General features: G+C 48.4%; 1 protein-coding gene and 1 long non-coding RNA gene across 3 annotated transcripts in view; both read right to left on the reverse strand.

Moving 5' to 3' along the window:
- The window catches only part of LOC104864853, a 3,446-nt gene extending 2,583 nt beyond the window's left edge, over positions 1 to 863 (reverse strand). Inside the window, exon 1 of the long non-coding RNA XR_781003.1 lies at positions 828 to 863. This is a non-coding gene — a long non-coding RNA (uncharacterized LOC104864853). The remainder of the gene's footprint in view (positions 1 to 827) is intronic.
- A 9,073-nt stretch (positions 864 to 9,936) lies between these two features.
- Positions 9,937 to 26,851, reverse strand: part of Ube4b (ubiquitination factor E4B) — a 113,768-nt gene continuing 96,853 nt past the window's right edge. For both annotated transcript variants that reach the window (XM_010628085.3, XM_010628086.2), the window contains exons 21-27: positions 25,286 to 25,412; positions 23,459 to 23,603; positions 19,209 to 19,343; positions 16,498 to 16,689; positions 12,728 to 12,902; positions 11,498 to 11,644; positions 9,937 to 11,351 (exon numbers count right to left, since the gene is read on the reverse strand). In XM_010628085.3, coding sequence (XP_010626387.1) covers positions 11,290 to 11,351; positions 11,498 to 11,644; positions 12,728 to 12,902; positions 16,498 to 16,689; positions 19,209 to 19,343; positions 23,459 to 23,603; positions 25,286 to 25,412 — 983 coding nt within the window. In that variant the 3' untranslated portion in view covers positions 9,937 to 11,289. The remainder of the gene's footprint in view (positions 11,352 to 11,497; positions 11,645 to 12,727; positions 12,903 to 16,497; positions 16,690 to 19,208; positions 19,344 to 23,458; positions 23,604 to 25,285; positions 25,413 to 26,851) is intronic.

Below are 26,851 nucleotides of genomic sequence, written 5' to 3' on the forward strand. Positions count from 1 at the left end.
AACAAGAAAAGAAGACAGAGAGAGAGAGAGAGAGAGAGAGAGTGTGTGTGATTTAGAGAGATAGAGAGAGTTAGAGAGCACCCTTACTGGCAAGGAGGGATGGAGCTCCGGGCCTTCAGTCTGAGTCAGCTTCTCTTTCATAGCAGTAACAAAACACCTGAGTGACCCAACTTACCAAGATGAAAGGCTTGGCCCAAGGCAGCTTAGCCCTGTGCTCTGGGTCTGTGGGAGCAGCATAGCACAGCACGAGGGTGTGGTGGGAGAGCTGCTTACCTCCAGGTGACCAGGAAACAGTGAGAAAGAGGCCAGTCCCAAAGCCCTCCAAGGGCACGTCCCTGTGACCTAACTTCCCCCAGGAGCCCAGGCTCCCACACCCAGCCTTTGGGGACATCTGAGACCTGAACTGCAACACAGTCACACTGTTTAGATTCTGGTTTCTGGTTCTGTTGCCTGCCTCCTGCTGTCAAAGAGGCTGTATGATCTCCGTAGCCTTGGTTCCTTCCCTAACACAGGAATAAAGGCAACAGCAACCCCATTTTCCCACTGTGTGACTCTGAGCACACGCGCTTGTGCCAATCTCGTCTTGTGCACAGTCCTGTGACAATAACAGCCTCGTGGCAACAATGATTCTTCCCTCTCTCCTCCCTAACAGCCCCCTCGGCACTCCTGTGGGTTTTCCCATGTACACATGACAATCAAAAAATGTAAAATGTTGACACAAAACGATTCCACTGCATCCTAGGTGTGGGGCAAGATCTCTGTTGTTATTTGGTTTTTGTTTTGAGACAGGGTCTCCCCACTGTGGTCTAAGTTGGCTTTGAACTCACTGTGTAGCCCAGGATGACTTCAAACTCACAGTGATCCTCCTGCCTCAGCCTCCCAAGCGCTGGGATCACAGGCATGTGCCACCACGCCCGGCTCGGTGTCTAGGTTCCCATGTTTGGTCTATAAAATAAAACAGAGTAGAAGGATTGGCGTCCATGTGGTTTCTGGTTCTACTATCTTTGCATTCTGTTCTCACTGGATTTGTCTCTCCTTCTGCAGAGAGAGGAGGAATTTAAATGGGCGAGGCTGACGGGGATGGTAGCAGCGGTGATCACAGCTGGATTCACTGAACACTGACTATAATAAAAGCAAGAACTGGATTAAAGCCTCTTACATGGGTCACCTCCCGTGATCAGTCCCCGAAAACAGATCTTCTTCTTGTGGCAAGTTCACCTAAAAGAAAACGTGGGAGAGCTTGTGGAGGCTGCACGGTGCCCCTTCCCCAGGTCCCAGTCCCTGGAACATTGTAAAAATCTCTTTACATAAAAAGAGAGGCTTGGCTAGCCGGGCATGGCGGTACAAGCCTACAATCCCTCAGGAGGTTGGGGCAGGAAGATTGCAGCCTGGGATACACAGCAAGACCCTGTCTAAAACAAACAAACAAACAAAACAACAACAACAAAGAAAAAAAAGAATTACTAGAGAAAAAAGACAAAATAATTATGAGAGAATAAACATTTTTGTTTGCTTTGTTCTTTTTGGTACTGGGACTGAATCAAACGCTTTTGTAAATGAGCTTCAATCCCAACCCTTTTTTGATTTTTAAAATTTTGACACAGGGTCGTGCTAAGTTGCTCAAGTGCCCGAGTTGGGCTCAAATTTGCCATCCTCCTGCCTCAGCCTCCAAGAGTGGGGATTACAAATGTGCTGCACCACAGCTGGCAGCTTCTGTGGTAGCAGCCACAGGAAACTGACATAAAGGTTAAGTCATTTACTTATGTCACTGTCCATGGTGGTGGAGAGACTGAACTCAAATTGAGGAACTTCTAGCTCTACGCATAGCACCAAATTCCCCTTATTCATCAGACAAACAAACAGAAACTAAGCATTAACCAACAAAGAAAGGAAGCCGAGAGCCGGAGATTTAACTCAGTGGTTCTGCCCGTCATAGATAGTTCTGCTGACCAAATCTGCTTTCCACTCTGAAGAAGCAGGCCTCTCAGGCAGACTCACAGGCCAGAAAAGGCTCAGTGGCTGGTGAATGGGTGTGGAAACCAGGGTTCAGAAAAGCTGTGATTTGCCCGAAGCTACACAGCAAATCAGGTAGTGTTAGGATCAGCATCCTGAGCTGTGGTCGCTTCTGCTGCCCCGTTATCATCTCTATTATAGTCTGTTATATCAACTCCTCTTTTCTTGAATTCCAGACCCTAAGAAGTCAGCCAGTCGCCCTGGAAGCCGGGCTGGGAGCTCTGCCATAGAGGTGCTGTTATTGAAGTTCCTTCTCCCACAACCTCCACAGCCACAGCCAAGAATGTGGGCAACTCTGACAAGAAGATACAACTGTGAAAAAGAAAGATGCACATTTAGTCCACAGCACAAGTGCTACTTGGCAGCCACCACAGGCTCTTAGCCTGCAGCTGAGACCAGAGCAGAGACACAGAAGACCCCTATCTTCCAAAAGACTGGTTTGCCTTTCTCTTCGGTTGGAAGCTCTGGCTTCCACCCCCAGTCCTGCAAACAAAAAGAAGAAACCTTCTTTTATTTCCCTTATTTACCACCTTCCACACTGTTTGAGTTTCCCAAGCAAGTCAGCAGAGGGAAAGCTGGGATTTGGGTTTGAATGTCATCCTCATCTTCCAATGAAACTGACTTTTCTCTGGAGGAAGCGATCTCCCAGCCACATGCTTAGAACCCATGGAAACATTCAGTTTACATCTCTTTTGTCTTCTACAGAGCTGGAGAACAAACCCGGGGCCTCACCCACACCATAGGAGCTCTGCTTCTAGACTATATCCTGAGCCACTTGGCCTCTTTTGTTTGTTTGGTTTTGTTTTTTGAAACAGGGTTATACTATGTAGTTGAGACTGACCTGGAACTCACTATGCAGCCCCAGATTGGTCTCAAACTCACAGCGATCCTCCTGCTTCAGCCTTCCTAGTGCTGGGATTACAGGTGTGCGCCACCATGCCTGGCTCTCAGTCTCTTAATTAAGGTTCATCACTGTGTGGACCCAAACCCATCAGCTTTATTCATCTTAACTCCTGTCAACCTTCCCCCCACCCACCCTGCACTGGAAATTGAATCTGGGAAGCACTGAGCTACATCCCCAGCAGTTTTGTTTTTTGAGACAAGGTCTCACTAAGTTCCCAGGATTCAAACTTGCAATATTCCTGCTTTGGCCTCCTGAGTACCTAGGATTATATGTAGATATGTTCCAACACACTGGGCTCATACTTCTTCTGTTTAAATGGATAGTCACAGTTTTGTTTTTGTTTTTTGGTACCAGGGACCAAACTTGGGACCTTGAGCTTTTGAGGCAGGTGGCAGCACCACTGAGCTAAGTCCCTGGCCCGACAGGCACAGTTTTTTTTTTTTTGTACCAGGAATCGAACTCAGGTCCTTGTGCTTGCAAGACAGGCGGCGGAACCACTGAGCTAAATCCCTGGCCTGATAGGCACAGTTTTAAGATAAATGGTTGTAAGAGCAGGAGAGACTGAAGTACTCTGCCTTATTTATTGTTTGTAGCCCAGTTTCCATGGAGAGATATGCATATGGGACCATGGCTGCCATTGTACCCTCTCAGTCATCCTAGAGAACTCAGCTGGACCCAGGAGTGGTGGTGCACACCTGTCATCCCAGCACTCAGGAGGCTGAGGCAGGAGGGTCACTGTGAGCTCCTGGCCAGCTTGGGCTACATAATGAGAACCTAACTAAAAAAAAAAAATCAGCTACAAAAGATGTTTCATATCGCTGACAGCCTTGCTAGGTGCAGTGTCCGTGGGTGATAAAGTCCAGCCTTCCATTACAAGGCTCTGCCAAGCAAAACCAATCATTTAGATCTACAATATTTATATAAACAGCTGACTCTGTGTTTATAGCTAAAATTTATGCTATTTATTTATAATACGCTTTTCTTTGCAAGAGTTTGGTTTTTAAAAAGACATTACATCAGCAACCTCCTTTTCCCTGAGATGTGAACAGGTACTGTGGCATTTTATGAAGAGGCTGAAAGGTAGAGAAATCATCTCCAAAGAAGCTAAAAATAAACACAGGGAAATAAACACATTAGAGGTGGGGTGATGTGACAAGTCCTGGCGATAAATCATCTTTGCTGTTGCTTTTGTTAGTGCTGGAGATCGATCCTAAGGCCTTTTCTTTTTTTTTGGTACTGGAAATTGAACTCTGGAACTTGAGCTTATGAGGCAGGTGGCAGAACCACTGAGCTAAATCCCTGGCCCTACCCAGTCCTTTTTTATTTTTTATTTTGAGACAGGACCTCAGTAAGTTGCAAAATTGCCCAGACTGGGTGTGAATTTGCAATCCTCCTGCCTCAGCCTCCCAGAATGCTGGATCACAGGTGTGCACCATACCTGGCTCCATCTCTACCTCTTTACTTCTGTCTCTGTCTCTCATACGCACGCACACATAAACACACACTGCAAGACAGTTTAAGGTCTCAGTGCTGGAGATGCTAGAACCCACCACATCACAGTGAGCTGCCACTTTCTACCTTTCCATTAGTGGCAATTTCTCCAACATGCTTAGCTTTCAACAAAACAGCATCAATAATTTAAGCCTCCATAAAAAGCGATACCTGATACCATGGGCAGAAGGGTTAGCGACTGTTTTCAGGGCCAGGGTTCTGCCACTTGTCTGAGGGTCCCCTGGGGTTTGGAAATGACTGGAGCAAAGCTCCTCCCCTTATGGTTTAGTCCCCAAAGAGTGACTCCCAGGAGGAGGCAGATGCCCCCAGCGGCCCAGGTGAGCAGAGCTTGGTCCCCTGCCTGAGCTGCAGCCTTTTACCTGGAGGCCAAGACGGACAATCCTGCCTCGAGTACTCCTGGGAGAGATCAGCAAATTGTCATCTGCACGGCTATGGTCGTGGCCAACCTGGAGAGGCCAGGATGGATGGCAGACAGGAGGCAGAAGAACAGAAAAACTAAAAAAAATCGTGCATGGTGGCCCTTGCCTGTCGTGCCAGCCCTAGGGAGGTTGAGGCAGGAGGATTTCTGTGAGTTTGAGGCCAGCCTGGGCTACACAGTGGGTTCAAGGCCAATCTGGACTACAAAGTGAGACCCTGCCTGAAAGAAAAAAAGAAAGAAAGAAAGACAGCAGAAAGAAAGAAAGAAAGAAAGAAAGAAAGAAAGAAAGAAAGAAAGAAAGCAAGCAAGCTCAAAGACAAAGACATTCATAAGGAGGCAGAGGGCGTTGGATTCTGGGAGAGGAGTTAAAGTCTGCTTGAACATGAGGTGCGGTTGTGGGTGCAGGATAATGGAGAGCTGTGGGGTAACAACCCAGATGGGAATTAGCAAAAGTGCTGCTGATATGCTTGTAATCCCACCACTTTTGGGAGGCTGAGGCAGGAGGATTGAAAATTTGAACACGGCCCGGGCAACTTGGCAACTTTGTGAAACCGCATCTCAAAATAAACTTTAAAATCTTAGTAGCAAAAACAAAACAAAAACACCCCAAAAAACAAAAAAAGACATGATAATAACAAAAATAAGTTATATGTATTGCTGGAAAAAATAACAAACTCCTAGGCATATTGACAGAGGAAAAGCTAGTCTTCCTTCACTTCTCTTTACGAGCGCCTGCTCTCTCTCTTCACAAGAGTCAATTAAAAAGGCGAAATCTGTAGCTCAGGGGTGCCAAGCTTGCCTGGCAAGTACAAGGTCCTGAGTTCAATCCCCGGTACCACAAAAAAAAAAAAAAAAAAAAAAAAAAGGAAAATCTCAGGTGTGGTAGTGCACACCTGTAATCCCAACCCTTGGGAGGCTGAGGCAGGAGGATTGCATTGAGTTTGCGGCCAGCCTGGGCTACACAGCGAGACTTTGTCTCAAAAAAAAAAAAAAACAAATACAAAACAGAATAAGAAAGCTCTCTGGGTTCTAGGGCCACGCCCACAGTGTGGAATCAGAGGCAGTGGACGGAATGCGATTTGTCCCTTCCAACACTCGTGCAGAAAACTGGCTGCAGTGCAGTGGCGCTGAGAAGCGCTGAGGACCCAGGGAAAAGCAGGGTCCCAGCCTTACCGGAGGGAGTTGCTGTGACTGGGCCGCCCTTCCTGCTCAGTCTCTTTCTTGCCTGCCTGCAAGTGCCCCTGCTCCCTGCCATCCCCAGAAGACAGGCAGACGCAAGCCTCACAAGCCTGGGGACCAAGCACTAAAGTAAACACCAACCCTTGTGTCACACTTGCTGAGCAAGTGCTGTCACTCAGCTACACCCTCCATCCTTTTTTTGAGACCGGGTCTCGCTAAACTGCCCAGGATGTCCCAGAATTTGTGATCCTCCTGCCTCAGCCACCCAAGTGGCTCGAATGACAGACTGCACTGCCTCACCTGGCTGAACCATTATTCTTTCTAAATCACTCGGAATTTTGTGACAGCAATAAAACATGGATTCAGACCCAGAGGGGGCTGGAAAGCACATAGCATCATGAGTGCCCCAGATACCACTGAATCGGATGCTTGGTGCATTTTCAGTGACGAGTATCCATAAATAAAAATACAGATGTGACAATACTAAAATTCAGAATTTCCATTTAAAAAGAGACCATAACAATGCTGTAAAGGAGACAACAGTTTGGGAGAGGAAATTCACAATGTCAAAAACTGATGAGGGAGCAAAGTTCTACAAGAAGACAAAAGAACCCCTACAAAAGAGCACGAAGAAAAGGGGGTACAATACGCAGAAAGGCAGCCTTGTGTGACATTACATTTTGTTGTTGTTGTTTTGAGACATGGTCTAGCTGTGTGACCCAGGCTGATCTTGAACTCACAGTGATCCTCCTGCCTCAGCCTGCTGAGTGGTGGGGATGAAAGGCATGTGCCATCAAATTTTCTATATGACTTTTTTTCCCAGTACTGGGGATCAAACTCAGGATCTTGAGCTTGCCAGGCAGGTGCAGCACCACTGAGCTACATCCCTGGCCCTCCCACCAGTTTCTAAGATACCTGTATGGAACAAGACCTCCCTGGGCTGTGGGTAGAGCTCTGTGGGAGTGGGTGCTTAGCATGTCAAGGCCCTGGGTACCATCCCTAGCACTGAAATAAAACTCTCACCCCATATGGTTTTTTTTTCAGTTGTACTGAGGATAGAACCCAGGGCCTTTGCACTGAGCTGCATCCTTAGCCTTTTTTAAACAATTTTTTAAAAAAAATTTTGAGACAGGATCTTGCTAAGTGGCTAAGTTACACTGACTGGGCTGAATTTGCAATCCTCTGGCCTCAACCTTTTATATTGCTGGCATTACAGATGTGCCAACATGAACAGCTACACTGCTCTTAAAAATACTACAGTGACGGCCCTCCCGGAGAGGGTGGGTTTGTGGCAGAGCCACTATATGACACCTGCGCTGCTGGGTCCCCTGAAGAGTACCAACACATGGAACCTACTCAGACCTCAGAGAGGCGGCAGAGACAGCCCACAGCCAGATGTGATAAGGAAGCCCCAAGGGGTCTGGAGGGCAGCCAGCGTCTGGCTGTACCCACAGCAGTTCCTGAGGGAGGAGTCTACTGAGCTCACACAATGGCATAATACAATTTCTGTTTTATTTGTGTTTGGTTCTTTAAAGACAGGGTCTTGCTATGTAGTCTTCCTTATCCTCAAACTTCCTGGGATGCTCCTGCCTCAGCCTCCTGAGTGTTGGGATGACAGGCATGGCCCCCCATGCCCGGATGTGGGTGATGTGTATAGCAGCAGGATTGAGCTGCTTAGAAACGGGTACCATGTAACTAAGCATAACGTATGTGGCACTGGGTTTGGGGTGCAGGGGCTGACAGGAAGCTTGAGATGCTTGGAGTAAAGCAACAGGAGAGAATGCTATAGACGCAAGAACAGAGGGGACTCCTATTCCCCTATGTGCAGGCAGAGATTTTGTCCACACTGTTGCCACGATGATGAGGAAAAGAGAAGCATACCCAGTGAACCCAATGACCTGGGCAAGATTTTAAAGCAGAGTAAAGAGCCAGGTGCAGTGTAATCCCAGCTCTCAGGAGGCTGAGGATCGCTGAGTTCGAGGCCAGGCAGGGCTACATAGTGAATTCAAAGCCAGCCTGGACTACATAGCAAGACTCTGTCTCAAAAAGCCAAAACCAAAACCAAATTGAAGAAATGGGGAAGCAAGGCGTGTACAATGGACCAACATTTTGGATTTACAAAAGGAAGTCAAGGCTTCTGAGTTCTGCTTTCACATGCTGTCTGGCCCCTAAACCACGGTTCTCAACCCTAGCAGATCCAACCTTCTTTAGTCAGTACGCAACTCTCCCCTTCAGTCTCCAGAAGTGAAATTCCTAGACCTATCACCTACCTCACCACTACCTTTCTTGTTGTTTCTGCAGTGCTGGGGATTGCACCCACGGCATCGGGTTTGCTAGGCTGATGCTCCTGAGAAAGGACACAGGGCTGAGGAGCAGGAGGAAGAGGAGTCCTGAGGCATACTTCAATAGCCCGGGACTGCGGAAGGGTGAGCCCAGAGCGCAGTGGAGTGGAGTGTGAGTCTGAGGGACTTGGAAAGAGGAGGCCGTCATTCATGGGGATGCGAGGAGCAGGCTGGAGGACACAGGGCTCAGTTTTGCACGTTACAGCCAAAGACTTTCGGATGCTGGGAACCATCTGGACCGGACCCCTGGATTCAGGAGTCTGTCCCCTCTACGCCCTCCCTCGGTGGCCGCCCAGGATTGAGCGTGGGAGTGACTTGTACCAGCACACTCACGAGATGCAAGTTACTGTTACCATCCCAGGTGACCCCGTCAGCCCCGCACGGTACTCATGTCCTGCTCAGGCTGCCACCCAAGACTGTCAGACAGCGCCTGTTCAGATCACCTCCGCAGGAACATCAGGCGAGGCACTATTTCACCTACCAAACCCAGAAAGTGAGCGTGAAAAATGCGCTAGCTAATTTGTCAACCGATATTCTAGCAACGCCTCTTTGGAGCCCACACACAAGTGTGTCAGAAAACAGGAAGTTCTAAGAATCACCTTTCCCACCGATCTGACTTGAGTTGCCTTCCTCTTGGACAATCTTCCTTGTAGTCATGACCTACTTTTGAAATATTCTGGAGTATCCATAATTAACAGGCTGGGGACAAACACAAGTTTCTGTAAAAGAGCCACCCCGAGACTCTAAAAGGAGAAACCCTACGTACCTTCCCCAGAGACAGGACAGGCAGGGGCTGTCCAGGACCCTAACCCTAACCCACCAATTCGGATAACTGGAAACCCAGGTCCTACAGCATACACTGGGGATTACGGGGAACTCAAATCCCCAGACCACCCGTGCCTCCTGAGAGCGGGGAGGAGACAGACATTGGTACAAAATCACACAAGGTGCCAGTAAGTACTCCCATTATAGGGATTTAAAGAAAAAGTAAACTAAATTAACAGGGTTTCCTCTGCTGTGGGATTGTGGGTGATTTCCATGTTTCCTTATGCTTCTATTGGCTAAATTTTGTTATAATGAATACTGTACATTTGTGGGAAAAAATGTTCTAGATGTGGCCAAGTTAGGCAGGCGCATGTACTCTACAGCCTCGTGGGCCCACTCAACTAACCGGCTTAGTGACATTGCACAAGTCACTTACCTCTCCGCATTCCACACCCTGACCTAGTTAAAACAAAACCACCACCAGAAATAATCAGTAGGAGTCTTCCTAGTCTGGCGCGAAGCGCACAGGCACACAGGAAATGCCCGAGGGCTGCCTGTTGCTAAACAGTCTCCACACCAAGCGGGTGGGACTACGCCGGTGATGGGTGGGGCTTACCTCTGAACCTGGCCAATCAGAGCACAGATCTCCAGGTCGGTAACCCTGGAGACAGGCGAAAGACCTGGTGTGACAGAGCCAGCCAAGGAGTCCCCAAAGCTAGGGGAGCAGTCACACACACTCACTGCCTCCTGCTAGCCCGCCACCTTTTTTTCTTCCACAAAAAGAAAGAGACTCAGGTTCCTTCTTGCTGTGTATCACTGTTTATTGTCGTTTGCGTTAGGAATCGAACAGAGGACATTGTGGAGGGGAGGGAGGAAAAGATAAAAGAAAGAATGTTTCTCAGACAGTTTCTTCCAAAACACTTCATGGTTTCAAACCATTTTTTTATTCCAAAGGAAACTGAAGAATTCAAGTATGTCACGTAGGGAGCAGTAATACAAAATGTGTGTGTATGTGTGTGTGTGCGCGCGCGCATGTGTGTGCGAGTGCATGTTTGTCTGTGTGTTGAAAGCAGCAGACACACGTCCACATTTCTTGCACTCTGTTCTGCTTTGGTAAGGCCGAACCCCAAAGGACGCGGTGTACAAATGAGCCCCGCCTCCAACCCCTGACCTGAAGGCTGAGGAATTCATCTACCCTCCCGCGGATAAAGGTGGAGGTTTGAACTGACACAGTATTTCAAAAAAAAAAAAAGGAAAAAGGAAAGAAAAAAGGAAAAGAAAACAACCCTCATTCCCCTTCAAAAACCCGGCCATCCAGGACTAGGTAAGGCCCTCCACTGTGTAACAGCTCCTCCGATGCCTAACAGGGCTTGTTCTAAAGACCAGAGAGTGACAGGGTTCTCTTCATTTGGTTTGTCATAAAAAAAAAAAATTTAAAAGGGACATTTCAAAAGGAAAAAAAAAAAAAAACCCTGAAATTCAAATTCTGAAAATATCTTGCCTTTTTTATTAATCATGTCATCTAATACCAATTAATTAAAAAAGAAATATGTGAATATGATATAAAAATACGATCCCAGGATTAACACTTTGTTGCAGGCACAGTTATCTCACAGAATATATGTTTGGAGGGCTGGGGAAAGGAGCTTGTTTGTGTTTTTGCTTCTTTAAAAAAAAAAATCCACAGCAGTACAAGTAGGGTCAGGTAGAGGGGAGGAGGGGAAGATTCTTTAGCAGCAAAATGTCCAAGTTCTCTAATCACAATCAAATCAACGGATATTGGATTTTAAAAACACCAACAAAACAAAAACAAAAAAGGATGAAGGGGACCGCTGCCCGGACCCATTTGTCATCACTAAACGCTTTCGTCACCAAAGCCCCAACTGTGACATGTGAGGGACACACTTCATCACGTAAGCATTCATCAAGCTCGTCCCTTAGGCTCCTGACTGTGTGTCACTTAAATATATGTACAGGCATTGGGCGCCTCTTCCCAGCCGGGGCCCTGCCGGTCTCTGCAGTTTGGTCGCTCGAGATGGGCTTGCAGGGACGGGGGCACGACCTGCCCCAACACAGCAGCGGTTTCAGCCCAGGGGCTGCTCCTGCCTGCCCCGCTGGCCCCGGCTGCTTCCAGCAGAGGGTGGTGAAGGGGTCAGTTAATGATCGCTGTTCTGTTTCTCTCGCATCCACGCCTGGATCTGTTCTTTTAGTTCTGGCACTGAGGGAAAGAAGAGAGAGGATTAACACCTCGGCTGGGAGCGCGCCACTGCACGATGTGGCCCGAGTCCCTTGGGTCAGGGAAAGAACTGACGGGAAGAGGAGGTGCTGCCCTGTTGCTGAGCTCCATAGCCTGTGCGTGCCCACCTGGCTCCAGCATGCTCTCGGTCAGCGTCTGCCGGTTGAACGGGTCAGTGGGGGAGTTCAGCAGGTGCCGCAGGATGATGGAGCGGTCCATGATGGTGCCGGAGGGCAGGCGCACAGGGTCTGTCATCAAGGTGTCCATCAGGGGGTCTGCAGGGACAAAGAAGGCGAGCTCAGAGCCAACCAGAGGCCAGGACAGAAAAGAGAACAAACCTGAGCCCCTGCCACGAAGGAAAAACACATCTGAAGGAACCTAACCAATGGCTGCTCTGGGGCTCAAGTTCAGGAGGAAATCAGTGTGGGTGTGAGATAAAGGCACAAGCACTGCCTTTTAGATGGGAAAGCACCCTCCTGTCAACTCTGCTGGGAGGAGAGGCTAGGAAAGACAGTGGGACAGTCACACAGCAGGCCCAGCAGGCCTGGATCCTTTGTCTTTTGTTTGTTTGTTTGTTGTTTTTGCAGTACTGGAGGTTGGCCTCAGGGCCTTTGCACTGAGCTACATCCCCTGTACTTTTAGAATTTTGATACAGGTTCTCACTAAGTCACTAACTTCCCCAGGCAGGGTTTGAACTTGTAATCTTCCTACTCAGTATATTGGGATTCTTTGTTTTAAGATGTCTCTGAATTCTTTGAAAGTGTGAATCTTCACTTGCAAAGGCAAAGCTGCCTTTAAAACAACATCATGGATGTAGCATGGTTTAAAATCAGGCAAAGAACATTTCTTTCCTTTTAATTCATAAGCGGGATGTGGTGGCACATATCTCTAGTCCCAGTACTTGGGAGGCTGAGGCAGGAGGATCACCATAATTTGAGGCCACCTTGGGCTACTACATAGTGAGTTCAAGACCAGCCTCAAATACATAGTGAGACCCTGCCTCAAAAAAAGAAAAAAAAAATGGGGCCAGGAATTTAGCTCAGTGGTTCCGTGACCTGCTTTGCAAGCTCAAGATCCTGAGTTCAATCACCGGTACAAAAAAGAAAAAAAAAAGGGCTGGGGATTTAGCTCAGTGGTGCCGTGGTGCTATGTCTGTAGGGTCCTGAGTTTGATTCCCATTACAAAAAACAAAAACAAAAAAAAAAACACTTTTCACTTTATACTATTAGCTAAATATCAGCAAACATCATTTCAGACAAAGCTTCTCAAGAAGCAGCTACAGCACACCATCAAAACATTACAAGCAGGCACTGCCTTGTGAACTCCCAGAAGTCGGCACGAAAGAGCGGGCCCCTCACCTCTGAACTCATCCGGGGCATCGCTGTAGTCGATTTCTGCGCGTGCGTTCTTGGCCACAATCTCCTCCACTTTCTCCGCGAGGAGTTTAAACTTCTCTATTGCTATGGTGGACTTGATCCCTGCCTTCCGCATCTTTGAAATAACTTCTTCAAACAGCTCCTTGCTGTAGGATCTCTGCAAATGAGGAGAGGCCAAGTGAGGTGTGAGTTCACAGAGGGCAAGAGGCAGAGTCACGCAAAGCAGGACCCCCAAACCCTAAGTCATACACGATTACACAGTATGTGATCTGCCCCAGACTTTCTCTGCGCATTCATAGCCACATAAAAGATGTCAGGCCCTCTGCTGACATCAGATGCCCTGGGAAACGGCAGTGGGGCCCGTGCTGGAGAAGGGCAGGGCCAGGCTGCGGGCTCAGGGGAAGCCAACCCTGCAGCAGCAGGTCCCTCAGTGTCCGAGTCACCCGGGCACCTCGTCCACGTACTCACTGCCTCTCCAACACGGCACAGTGGCTCACATTCCACATGTGCAGCAGACACGGGGGCATCTGTTGATTCACCGATACTGACAATCTAGAAGGAGAGCGACTCATGCCGAGACCTTGGAATGGGACCACAATCTCTACTCACACCAGGCAAGGCCAAAGAACTTAGATCCCAACTGGGTCCCACTGTCCAGCGGGGCAAACGTTGGGGTCTCAGGATTTGCTTTCCCACCCCGTCAGCAGAGGAGCATGTCCGCGCCAGGCTTCTTCACTGATGGAAGAAAGCAGGCCCTGAGAATCTGGGCTTGCCTTTGGGGGGCACACACTGACCCCACTGCTCTCTCCTGCTTCTGGAGCCTGCAGTTTCTATCTGTGCATTTGTATCAACATTGGTGGCGTGGGCTCAACTTTATGTTTTTATAAAGCACTGGATTCCACATCCCTAACCTTTCTGCCTCAGCCTCCTGAGGGCTGGGATTACAGGTGTGCACTACCACACCAGGCTCTTCTTTCTTTTTCAATCTTCAGTTTCTGAACAAGGGCACACATTTGCTGTCTCTGCACATACTCAACTCCTCACTAACCATGCACTGGGGGAAGGGAAGGTGGCAACAGTGTGGCCAGGCCTGGCAACAACCCATAGGCCACCTTCTGCACCCTGGAAAGCTGGGAGCACCTCGGTTATGGTTTCCTAAAGCTAAATAATACTTAATTCAATACACACTTGATTCAGGGTCTACTGCCAGTTAAGCCATCAAGGACAAACAGCTGAAAGATTACAGGAAAATACAAGAAGGGCAAAAATGTACAGGGACAGCCAGGCATGGTGGCACATGCCTGTAATTCCTGTACTTGGAAGGCTGAGGCAGGAGGATTACAGCAAGTTCAAGGCCAGCCTGAACTAGTAGAGAGACCCTGTCTCAAAAAAACAAACCATCAAAAACAACCACTACAGCCACAAAAAACCAAAAATGGACACACACAGAATTCCTGAAGGCTGACGTGGGCACTGAGATTTCCTGTACCATCAGCTTCTTTTTGGGACAGGAGCTGCCATCTTCACCAGACATCAGCTCCTACAAAGACAGTGTGGGTGAGCCAGCCGGCCGGGCCTGCTTGAAGTCAGCAACTAACAGAAGGGTTGGGAACAGAGGGAGACTGGAGGGCACATACAACCAGGAGACAGAGGGGCGGCCTGGAAGCCACTGCCGACTCAGAGCACCTTGCAGAGTGGCTGCACAGTGAACACGGAAACCACCGCAAAAGGAGGTCAGGTAGCTGGTACCCTGAGTACACAAGAGCCACCTCCAACTCAGCAAGCGTGTGCAGACTCCCTGAGTCAAAGCAGGCCAGGACTTCAGAGCTATCACTTCTTTCAGGAGACTACACGAGGCCGAAATGCACGGGAAAGGCATCCAACTGCCTTTCTCACCATAGAAATGAGACGGCACCCCCACCAATGGCTGGCCAAGAAATCACCCATCTGTTGGCCAGGAATGAACCCGGGCTGCTGCAGATGGGGAGAGGCAGGGCCCTGGTCGCGGCCCTGCTCCTGAGCTCAGACCCAGAACCACAGTCCAGACACCCACTTCACAACACCGTCACACCAGCGCCGGTTTCACTGCCCGAGGCGGGAGCCAGCCAGAAGCTCGCCCGTGGGAGATGGGTAAACAAACAGTGGTGTCCCCATGAGATGGGATTTTATCCTGTCAGAGAGGGAGCAAAATACTCACTCGGCCTCCACCCTGGAGGGGCCTCAAAACCTTTATTCGGTTATTTAATTTTAATCATGCGGCACTGAGGGTTGAACCTACAGCCTCATATATACTAATCAAGTATTCTACCCTGGAGCTACGCTCTCAGCCCCTCAAAAACATCACTGAGTGAAAGAAGAAAGATGCAAAGGTTATACATTACAAATTCTAATTCTACGTGAAATATCCAAAATCAGTAACTGTAATCCCAGCACTTGGGAGGCGGAGGCAGGAGGATCACCAAGAGTTCAAGGCCAGCCTCAATTATACAGTAAGACGTCTCAAAAATAAATAAATAAAGAGTTTGATCCCTGGCACCAAAATAAACAAATAGGTAAAATAGAGAGAGAGAGAGAAAACAACAACAACAACAACAACAACAACAAAACAGACTAATGATTTGTAGGGGAAAATAGGCAGAGACTGTGTAATGGGAATAGGATTTTCTTTCGGGGTATCAGAAATGTTTTGGAACAAACAGATGACATGCGCTTGTATCCCAGAACTCTGGAGGGCAGAAGCTGGAAGGATCTTAAATTTGAGCCCAACCTAGGCAACTTAGTAAACCCATCTCAAAATAAAAAACAAGAAAGAGCTAGGACACAGTTCAGTTTTGAAGGCCCTGGGTTCAATCCCTAGTACCACAAAATAATAAATAGCTGCATAGTCTTTCCTAAATTCACTGCTCCTGCTTCTCACCTACCAGAACACTGAGTGTGTATCTCAAAGGAATATTACAGTCTTGTTTAATATTTTCTTTTTCTTGGGGCTGGGAATGGAGCCCAGAGCCTTGAGTACACTTGTCAAGAGTTCTTCTGCTCAGCTACCATTGAACCCAGGGCCTTTGCACTGAGGGTTTCCCAGCCCTTTCTACATTTTTTTTTTGAGACAGAATCTCTCTACGTTTTCCAGGCTATGGTCCTCCTGCCTCAGCCTCCTGAACAGCTGAGATTATAGGTATGCACTATCACACCTGACAGTCTTCTCACTTTTTGTTTTATTTTGCTCATTTTAAAATAACCCACGTGGCAGACTTCTGCAAGGTAAAGTGAATGGCAACATGAGATGAATAACTGTCATCATGGCAGACCGTGAACACGACCTATGATTGGGCTATAGATGAAACAGGACAGAGGACGAGGAGGAAGTGAGTCCTTCCTGAGGCAACAGAGTGGCCTGAGCTAACTGAGGCCTGTGGAAGATTCCAAAGACAGACTTGAACCCGGGGACAGGAGGAACGGAGGCTGAAGAGCACAGAGGTGTCTGACCTGGGAGACCAGGGAATGGGCGGCCCGAGGAGGAGCAGACTTGCTGGGGCCCACAGCAAGACGGGAAGGACCGAGCAGCTCACGCATGTGACCAGGGCCTGCCCGCCGCTGTGGTCAGTACTCCCATTTACACGCTCACACCTCCAGGCCCGCACCTGCCAAAGCCTCACCTGTCTCCATGTGAAACAGGAAGTCCACGGACAGACGCCACATACCTGCACAGACTCCCAGGCAGGGCCCTGCTCCCCGGCAGCAGCAGTACTGACCTGGTCATCGGCGATGGCTTTCGCAAAGCGAGCACAGTCCAGCTGCAGGTAAATATCCGTGAGCTGGTCCAACAGCTTCTTTGGTTCAAAGCCATACTTCTCCGGGTTTTCGACTTTCAGGTCACGGCACTTGGGGCCACAGAGCTGCTGAAGATTGAAGTTCAGCATCGCAGCCAATCGGGGTCCGAGTTCCTAGGAAATCACAGGAAAATGGCACAGTTTGTGCCGCTGAGACCATGACAGGGACTGGCAGCACCCTTGCAGGGGAGGACCAGAAATTGGCTCATTTAATCTTTAGAAAAATCCCTTCAGCATAAGCTGAAGAAGGCCAGTGTCACATTCAAACTTTTCTTCACTCCCTGTTTCTTAGATGAACATTCTAATACTTACTGGAATGCTGCAGGCCGACAGCATACCTACAAATACCACAAAAGCTTTTCCTGAAGTTTCTATTTTGGTTTGTCTTTCTTTCTTTTGGTCTTCTGAGATAGGATCCCACTATATAGTTCTAGGTGGTCCAGGCTGGCCTAGAACTCACAATGATCCTCCTGCCTCAGCGTCCCCAGTGCTGGAATTATAGGTGTGCACCACCACACTTGGCCTAAATTTATGTTTTAATCATAAAAGTAGCACTCCCAATTTATTGAACAACAGGTAAAAAAGGGCAAATTATTCATATGTCCATCATCATTTGAGTCACAAAAGTTCTGGTTATTGCTGGGCATGGTGGTGTATGCCTTAAATTCTGGCATTCTGGAGGCTGAGGCGGGAGGAATGCTATGAGTTTAAGGCCAGCCTGGACTACATAGTGAGACCCTGTCTCAAAACCAAAACAACAACAACAACAACAACAACAACACTGCTTTGGATTCAGCTCTTTCAGGTACATTCCTTGATAGTTTAGAGTATTCCCTTATCAGGTAGAAGAAAGGAAATGCAAAAGGAAACAAAATTTATGACTTTAATAGTTTAAATCTAGCCAATGAGACAAAGTAAAAGGACACGAAGCACATAGAAAATAGTATTACTACGCAAACGATACACAGAACTTTTGCAAATAATCTAAAAACCCACAAAATGTTAGGAAAATGTAAAATGATTTCTGCTGTCTCTAACAGCAATCTGCTTTGCTTAGTTCAAAATTAACAGACACCGGAGGCACTGACCATGAAGGGGGACATCTGGCCTCATTCCTGACCTTGATCACCTCCTTCCTGTGCACTAGAATAGATAGCTAGATGAATCTTCAGGTAAACTCCCTAACTACAAGGAATTGTTACGGCTGGGTTAAGTGAACTGTCTGGTTACTGTAATTTGTACATGGGTAATGTGAACTGAGGAAATGAACTGTAACCACCTGAATGTGATCACAGCTGTAAAACATACAGAAGAGGAAGCTGCAACCCAGTAGGAGGTCGATCACTGGCGCTGCCTTTTTGAGTGTGACTCGACCTTTGCTGGCAAAATAAACTTTTTATTATTTTACTCCCATTCAGCTCATCTCCATGTGCGTGTCACTTGCCAGTTCCTTCTGCAACACAATAACCCCACAGGATGATAGCACACACTGCTTTAAGCAGAGGAAAATCTTGCTTCCAATTAGAAAATGCTAAATGCTGACCATAAAAAGGGAGTCCAAAAGCTGTCTTGATTACCAAGGTTTTCATGAATACAATGATTGGATCTACACAGATTCAAAGTACACCCGGCTTCCAAGAATCTGTGTTTGCACAAAGCATTCCTCTATTCCACTGCTGAGAAGCTGTAAAGTGGATGAAGTCAGAGTAGAGTCGGTAATTTTTCTTTGAAATAGGAGAGTTTTAGTGTTTTTTTTTTTGTTTTGTTTTTTTCTTGTTTTTTGTTTTGAGATAGGGTCTGGCTATGTATTTCAGGCTGGCCGTGAACTCACTATGTAGCCTAGGCTGGCTTTGATCTCAACAGTGATCCTCCTGCCTCAGCCTCCAGAGTGCTGGGATTACAGGTGTGTGCCACCATGCTTGGCTTGAGATTCTGGGTTCTGGGTCAGGGTCTTGCTATATAATCCAGTCTGGGCTTGAATTTTCCATGTAGCTCAGGCTTGCCTCAAACTTGAGATCCTCTTGCCTCAGCCTCCAGAGTACTGAGATTACAGGCACAGCTTCCTGAATGTTAACACAACTATCTAAGAGAACCGAAGATTTAACATGGCATAAGACATCCTACTTAATGTACTCCAATTTATGTTACATTATACTTTCCCTATAAATAAAACAAAGGAATCAATAATGATAAAAGCAAGCCCCGACTCCAATATCAAAAAATCCAATGTACTGTGTGCTGTCTAAGCAGAAAATGAACAAAGTCACCCTGGAAGTGACCATCTGCAGACTACATGGTGACAGCAGATATCTATCAGCAGAGCACCGTAGCATCAATCAGTATAAGTGGAAACAACATCAGTAACAAAATTTCACTTTTTACTGTGACATTAGTATTTCTAGGACTGGAAAACTGCCAGGCATGGCGTACCCCTGTAACCCCAGCATTCCACAGGCCAAGGCAGGAGGTTCGCTGTGAGTTCAAGGCCAGCCTGTGCTACACAGTGATTTCAAGACCAGAATGAACTACACAGTTAGACCCCAACAAAAACCCCTAAAAGCCAAACACACACACACACACACACACACACACACACACACCCCAAAAACACAACTCTGACAGTTTCCACTCACCGGTCTGAGGAATGGCTTCTGGACCTGCTTGGTGAGGATATGGAACATATCCACCGTTTCTGTCGCCAGGGCGAGGTAAGAGCGGGAGACACGCTCGTCCTGAGCCAGCTGAGACTGCCGGGCCTGCTGCTGATCCTGGGAACAGGGACAGGTGCCACATGAGCCCTGGCACTGGGCATCAGCTTGCCAGGTACCAGGGTACACCATGGGAGAAGAATGTCACGAAGCCCACACACTCAGGAGTGAGATGCCAGGCTGCCCAGCCAGCATCCTGAGGGTCTGGTTTCATCTTCTGGCCTCAGAACTCTTCTGCCTTAAGTCAAATGGCCTTGACCTCTTCTCCTTGGTGCTAGAGATGGTACCCAGGGCCACCCCTGAGTTCCAGCCCAGACTGAGCACATTATTCAACCCTAAGTTTTCTCAATGACAACTAAAGTCCATGTGGGATGAATTAAGTGACAGTTTCCCCCCACCTTTTTTGGTACTGGGAATCAAACTAAAGGTCTTGCTCTTGCCAGGAAGGCACTGTGCTGCTGAGCTGCATCCCCGGCCCCTGATTAACTGAGAACACACAGTATTCTCAAGGATCTTATGTCTCCCTTAGTAAGAACTGTTACTCAGTCCTCTCCATTTCAAACCCTGCCACACCCCATGCTGGCTGAGCTTTTTTCCTTTTTTTGGTACTGGGATCGAAGTCAGAACCTTGCAGGCGAGGTGCACTGAGCTAAAGCCCCAGCCCTAGAGGCCTAGAGGCCTTCTCCCATTAGTGGAGGGAAAACTACTGGAATCGCTGGTGCAGCTGAGTGAGCCCACACCTGAGTGTGCACACACTGGGTCAGAGGTCAGCAGGTGCACGGTGGAGCCTGCAGCCAAATTGGGGGCTGCTCCAGGGAGGCCACACAGGTGATCCCACAGGCCTGGCTGCCTGCAGGTAGGAGCACGGATTCCATAGGCCGCAAACAGCCCGGCAGTACAAAAGCTCGCGAGGTCAGGGGGAGGGAGGGAGGTTGGGGTCAGCCTCTGTGGGAGATGAGCTTCTGGGATGCGTGAGGGAGCTTCTGGGACTGGGCCAGCCCAAAAAGAAGGGGGACACAGCACGGCAGGTAGAGGCAAGGAGGCCAGGTGGGAGTGGGGAGGAGAGGTGCTGCCGCCCTGAAGGGGTGGACCCTGAGTGCTGGGGCAGAGGGAGCCCAGGGGCGCTCTGAAAACAGGGCTGTGAGAGCCCATGTTGACGGCATCCCTCTGGCAGGGACACAGGCAGCCGCAGGGCCTGCAGACGGAATAGGGCTGTGCAGCAGCAGTGCAGGCAAGACTGGGTGGGAAGAGGAGATTATATATGTAAAATGTGTTCCTTTGTACTTGTTTTTCTTTTATTATGGTGTCAGGATGGAACCCAAGGCATGCTAGGCAAGGGCTCTACCATGAAGCTACAGCCCAGCCTGCTACTGTAGGATAGAGCCTCGAGGCCCTTCCTCAAGAGAGAGGTATGAGAGTAAGGGCAGTACCACGGTGCTGAGTGATAGCGGCTGGCCGGGTACACTCAGGCGGCAGAGCTGCACGACAGCACTGAGGGTCCCTTTAGGGGACAGCAAGGCAAGTCAGCACTGGACATTGAGGTCTGGAGCCAGCCCAAATGAGCAGAAGAAATATTGTGGGCTCTTAAAAACAAGTAAATTTACAGCCCGGTGAGGTACCGTACACCTGCAACCCGGCACTCTGGAAAGCTAAGGCAGGAAGCCTAGGTTAGGCAATTTAGAAAGATTTTATCTCACAAAAAGAAGGGCTGGGGCTGGGGATTTAGCTCAGTGGTGCCGCTGCCTGCCTTGCAAGTGCAATGTCCTGAGTTTGATCCCTGGAACCAAAAAAGCAAAAGGGCGGGGGGAAGGGATGTAGCTCATTGTGAATGCCACAGATTTCATCCTCAGAGCCGTAAAAACAAACATACATTTAAAGCCATTGAAGTTATTCTCTGGCACTGATTCTCAACTGGGGCTTTGGGTTATGCATGTTTCTGGCTCATGATGGCAGAGGCAGGAGGTTAGGTCCCTGGTATTCAATGGGCAGGAACCAGAGGTGCTATACACATCCTGCAGGGGGGGACAGTTTGTCATCAGAAAGGGTAAGCAATCATCAAAACTCCACTATGCTTAAAATTCCAAATAGCACCCTGGCTGGGACCCGCCAAGCCAGGGAACAAGGCTGAGTGCTAGAGACTGTCTGGGTTCAGAGGTTGGGGACAGGAGCAGGAACAGCCGGGGAAGCAGAAGGAGGAAGAATGCCACCTGAAATAGCAACTGCTGGGGACTCTCTGTGCCTTTATGCATCCATTAAGGGACAAATCGATGGCGTGTGTTGTCAAGTGCTAAGCACTGACTGTGGATGAGAGTCTGCCACAGACCTGGAGCCCAGCATCTGCAGGAGCTGGTCTTTGTCAAGCAGAGCGAGGAGGTGGGTACTGCACCAGTCCTCGTTCAGAAAATGGGCAGGGGTCTAACACGGCACAGGACAGAAATGTCTCACGGCAAAGGAAACCGAGCCACACACACCGAGCATCTGGATGGCTGGAGCTAACACTTCCTGTTCATCTCCCACTCTAGGAGCGCCTGCCAGGCAGGTGTTCTCTCTGGTTTCTGCATTGGGGCAATGCCAGTTCTCAGGCCCAGGTCAAATTAAGACACCAGAGCTGTGGTGCCTGCAACTTCCTCCCCAGGAGGCAGCACCCATCCGTTGGTGCTGACTGCAGAGGAGATGGACCTGGCAGAGCTCAGCAATACCCTGAGAGGCCAGGGCACTGGGTCACGGGATCACCAAGGCTGCCTCAACCCCAGGGTGCAGGGAAGCTGTGGGAGGGCTCTGTGCTCTGGTGCTACACAGCCGAGGGTGTCCCTGGAAACGACTACGAGGGCAGTGTGTGGATGCCAGGGGTACCAGCATGGTGCCAGAAAACACTGTTGAACTACAGTGCCCTCAGAGGGGCTCAAGGAGCGTGTGAGCACGGGTGCATGGGATAGCCACCATTTCCGGGCGCTGGGCAGAGCCCTCTGTAAGGTTTATGCTCGCAGTGCAGCATGAAGTGGGGAGCAAGATGTAAATTCTTAGGAAAGCTGCAAAGGTACCTAGAGTGAAAACCTTCCCTAAACACACTGCCACTGCCTATAGTTATGACACTCTTTCTTAAGTTTTAATTTGTTTTGCTTGTCTTTTAAGGCAGGGTCTCGCTACGTAGTTCAGGCTGGCCTTGACCTCACTATGTAGCCCAGACTGGCCCTGAACTCATGGTGATCCTGCTGCTGCAGCCTCTCATGCTGGGGTTTCAGGCACGCGCCACCACGGCCAGCCATGAAACTCTTGACTCCACAGCATGAGCACTGCTTCCGTGCCTTCGTGGGGAGGATGCTTGTAGGTAAGAACTCCTTTGGAAGGCAGTTCGGACTCGGAACTACTCTGTCTCTGAGGCCCCGCAGCTGCCAAGAGCCCAGTAATCATCTGAAGCTGCCATGGAGTCAGGGAGGGGACAGACTGTCAGCAGCACCTGAAGTTTTCATGGAAACCAGGCCTGTCTGATAACTGAGTAGAAAACCCAACATCAATGGAAAGAGAAAGAACCGCAAGAACCCTGAGCGACTGATTCAGTTGCCTCAAGAAGAAAAGCACAGGAGTGAATCAGATGCTACCCTAGCAGACAGAACTCTGGAGATTTACTTCAAGCTGCTTTCACAAAATTTAGTATATGTGGACAATGAAAGGTCTTCTCTAAAAAAGCCCTTTAAAATTAAAAAGGCAGCTGGGGATTTAGCACAGTGGTTCCGCTGCCTGCCTCGCAAGCACAAGGTCCTCAGTTTGATCCCTGATACCAAAAAAAAAAGGTAATAAAATTAAAAACTTAAAAAGAGTAAATGAAATTAAATTAAAAAGGCAGAGAGTGTTTTCAGGATGCATTTTGAAAGGCTTCTCAATTCACTGCTTAGCTTCAGATAAAATACTTTACAAAGTTTACCCCTGGGCGGGAGGCAGCTCAGTGGTAGGGCACGCACTAGCCCAGAATGTACAAGGCCATATCTTTGGTCCCTAATACCAAAAAAGCAGCTTCTCCTATTCCAAACTTGAGATTTCATTTTATGGAGGCCCATAGGTAGGGAAATCTGGCACAGTAAGCTCCAGTGCCACCAGATAGACCCACAGATAGAGCCCCGAGCCAGAGTTCCACCTACGTCCCTGCAGAGCTGTGTAGACCCCAATTTCATTCTCACCCGAGGCAACTGGTCCCACTGTTCTTTGTTCTTCATCTCTTCTTGCACCTCGTGGATCCGCTTCAGCGACTCCAGACTTTCATCGAGCAAGAACGTTGTGTCGTTTATCAACATGTTTATATAGCGAACAAACTGCTTCCCGGAACTGAAAAGGCAAGAGATGGTGCTGGTCACACACCCAGCAGGTGTCTGAGAAAGTGAGCCTTCCCGGGCGCCATCCACGCCCCCCATGGGTCAGCTGGTGTGACCCAGGCCCCGCGGACTGCGAGGCCTATGGTGTCTCTCTCGGTTCTGTTCTTTCCCATTACCGTGATAAGCTCGTCAGGTGGTGTGCTGGAACCTCGTGGGGCTCCTGGCAAGCAAGTGGTAAACACTTCAAAGTCTGTGAGCCTGTGAGCAGATTCCTTTAGCAGCTTAAATTGGCAACCAGGGCCAATTTTTCCCTCTTGAGAGCAGGTTTCCCAGCACACCCTGGCTCGTTCCCTCAGTGCTTCTAAGCAGAGACACTCTTCAGGTTGAAAAGGATATATGCCTACACTCTTCATAAAGCAAGGAAAGCAGAAAGAATCCCCTGTATTAGCAGACAAGAGAACTATGAAGTCACTGATCAGCACAAAGAAAGACACTGAGGGAAAACTTGACCTAGAATATCGAAAAAGGAGGGTATGAACTCATTTTGCAAGCCCGCATCTTCTGGTGTAAGGTAGCGTTCTGCAGACTGTTATCATGAAGGGACTTGCTGAACTGAAGCTGCCTGGGCTGCCTGGTGGACTCTGAAGAGGAGCTCTGCTTCTGGACCTACAACCATGGAAATGGGGACGGAAGCCAGGCCAGGCCAAGAGAGGTCTCTGGGAACAAGGGTGAGCGGCCTGGGCCTAGGACGCCCAGAGTCCAGGGCACATATTTTCAAAGGGGCATGGCGCAGCTCACTCTTTACACTCACGCTAGGCTTTTGGTGGAACATAACGCTGGCCCTAAGAGAAGGTCTAGAAATGGAAACTATCTTGGTTTAGGCTGCAGGAAGCTAGCTAGCAAATGGGTAATAAACCAGTATTGACTAGTAGTAACAAAGGTAACAAGTTCTCAAGATCTGATCAAAGACCTAACAGGATATAAAAGATCCAAGTCAATGGGATAAAATTTCTTCTGAAGAATAATCTAGGAGTGCAACATCTCCCATTATCTTTCTCCCATCTCTTTTTGAAGCACCAACAGATAATAGGATGGATGTCCAGGTTTAAAGTCCCTGAAATCTCAGCCAGGGTTATGGGAAGTCCTTAACCAAGGCTGAAGGTCCCAGTGACAAGCAGTGCCCTACAGGTAATGATCCTCCAGATGACACCTCTAACCTAACTGCTTCTCCATCTAACTTGATTCCTAGCTTCAAATTTAATTCTCAAAAGCACGGTTAAGATTTCATTTCAGCTGGGTATGGTGGTGCACACCTGTAATCCCAGCACTCAGGAGGCTGAGGTAGGAGGATTGCTGTGAGTTTGAGACCAGCCTGGGCTACATAGTGGGTTCCAGGTCAGTCTCAACTACATAGTGATACCCTGTCTCAAAAAACCAAAAAAGATTTCATTTCAGTCCTTCTGGCGACTCTGTTCAACAGCGTTAACAGAGGAACACCAAGAAACACAACATTCACGTTTTATCAGAATCCTTCTTTCTGTAACCCACCTTAAACTATGTGGATAAATCTAGAGCTCAGCTATCTCATGCGAGTGCAGAGTAAACAGGGACCCAGCGGGGGAAACCTGTAAGCTGCGCCCCACCTGTGATTTGCGAGACAGCAGGCTGGGACAGACAGGAGGGCCCAGTACTCACTTGAACTCCTCCATGAAGGTGCCGTGGTGAGCTATATTTTGCCAGAGGCTTTTAAAGATGGTGCTGATGTGGTAGCGAATGGTGAACTTGTCATAGAACTCGCTGGTGGCTCCAGTGTGCTCAACATCTATGGAAAAACAAGAGAGAGACTGAGGGACAGGCAGTTACCCCAACATCAATGACATCGAGGGAACCATATCTGCAGTACGGCGAGAGGTCAAGTTTAACCTGCATCTCCTGAAGAGAGGAGGCAGGAGAGGAAAGATGACAAGCAGTTTCACAATGAAGGTCTGGCAATGACTCAACACTGAAAGGCACCGGCTGTGACATCGCTGGCACACTAGAGCAGCACCAGCTCGTGGGGAACGAAAGCAGACTCCACATGCTGGTCTGGGCTGGGGATGACGCTCAGTGGCACTGCGCCTGCCTGGCAAGCACAAGGTCTTGAGTTAAAAAAAAAAAAAAAAAAAAAAAAAAAAAAAAAAAAAAAAAAAAAAAAAAAAGAGAGAAAAGAAAATCAAAGCTGGCCACCAGGAGTTAGCACTTCAAATGCACAGCCCTGAATTTTACTGAAGGGTATGAACCTAGTGAGTATGCCTACTGTTCTAAAAAAAAAAAAAAAAAAAAAAAAAAAAAAAGAGAAAAGAAAATCAAAGCTGGCCACCAGGAGTTAGCACTTCAAATGCACAGCCCTGAAGCCCTGAATTTTACTGAAGGGTATGAACCTAGTGAGTATGCCTACTGTCCTGAAGACTTGTGTGTGTCACGCATACTTTTGAGGTGTCCTGAAGCACATAAAAGCACAGCGAATCCCCCATACCTACTGCTCATTTATCAATTACCGACATCCCTGTACCTATTAAAATGGAGCAAAAATCAAATTTTGTTATACCAATGGAAAATAGCTGAAGTATGAAAAATTCCAGAGTTCATGATACTTATTACTTACTTATTTATGAGAGTTTCCCTATTCAGGCTGGCTCTGAACTCACTGTGTAGCTCAGGCTGGCCTCGAACTTGCAGTGTTCCTCCTGCCTCAGCCCCACAAATGCTGGGATTACAGGTGTGCCTCACCATGCCCGGCAATGACAAATTTTTAAAAATGGTATAAACAGCTGACGCAAGGAAGAACTAAACACATAAAATAAGTAACTATCTTTAACCTAATTGGCACACTGAGGAAATGAAAGGACAGCAGAGGTGAAGATTTGGGGAACAGGCACACCACTGCAGTGGCAGGAATGAAAGGCAACACAGGCTAAGGTCAATTTAACAAGATGTAGCGTGGCCAGCAGCGTGCCTGTCCCTGCCGTCCGCCAGTCCTCCACAAGAAAACGCAAGCAATGTCCCAAGACTGATTCTCATGGACACTCAGCAAAGTCCTACTGTTCGGCTGTTAGACCCTCGCCAGAGTTCTCCGCGCCATGTCCCAGGTGCACAGCAGTAGCTGCGGCAGCGGAAGAAGCGTCACCTAGCACGAACCCACTCTGATGGGGTTGCACCATTTGGATCAGTGCTAGGCAGGGAAGGGTTTGGACATGAGCTTTCTTTATCTGTGTCCTGCTA

Source organism: Fukomys damarensis, unplaced genomic scaffold (assembly GCF_012274545.1).
Source record: "Fukomys damarensis isolate Sample0158 unplaced genomic scaffold, DMR_v1.0_HiC HiC_scaffold_23, whole genome shotgun sequence".
Lineage (NCBI taxonomy): Eukaryota > Metazoa > Chordata > Mammalia > Rodentia > Bathyergidae > Fukomys > Fukomys damarensis.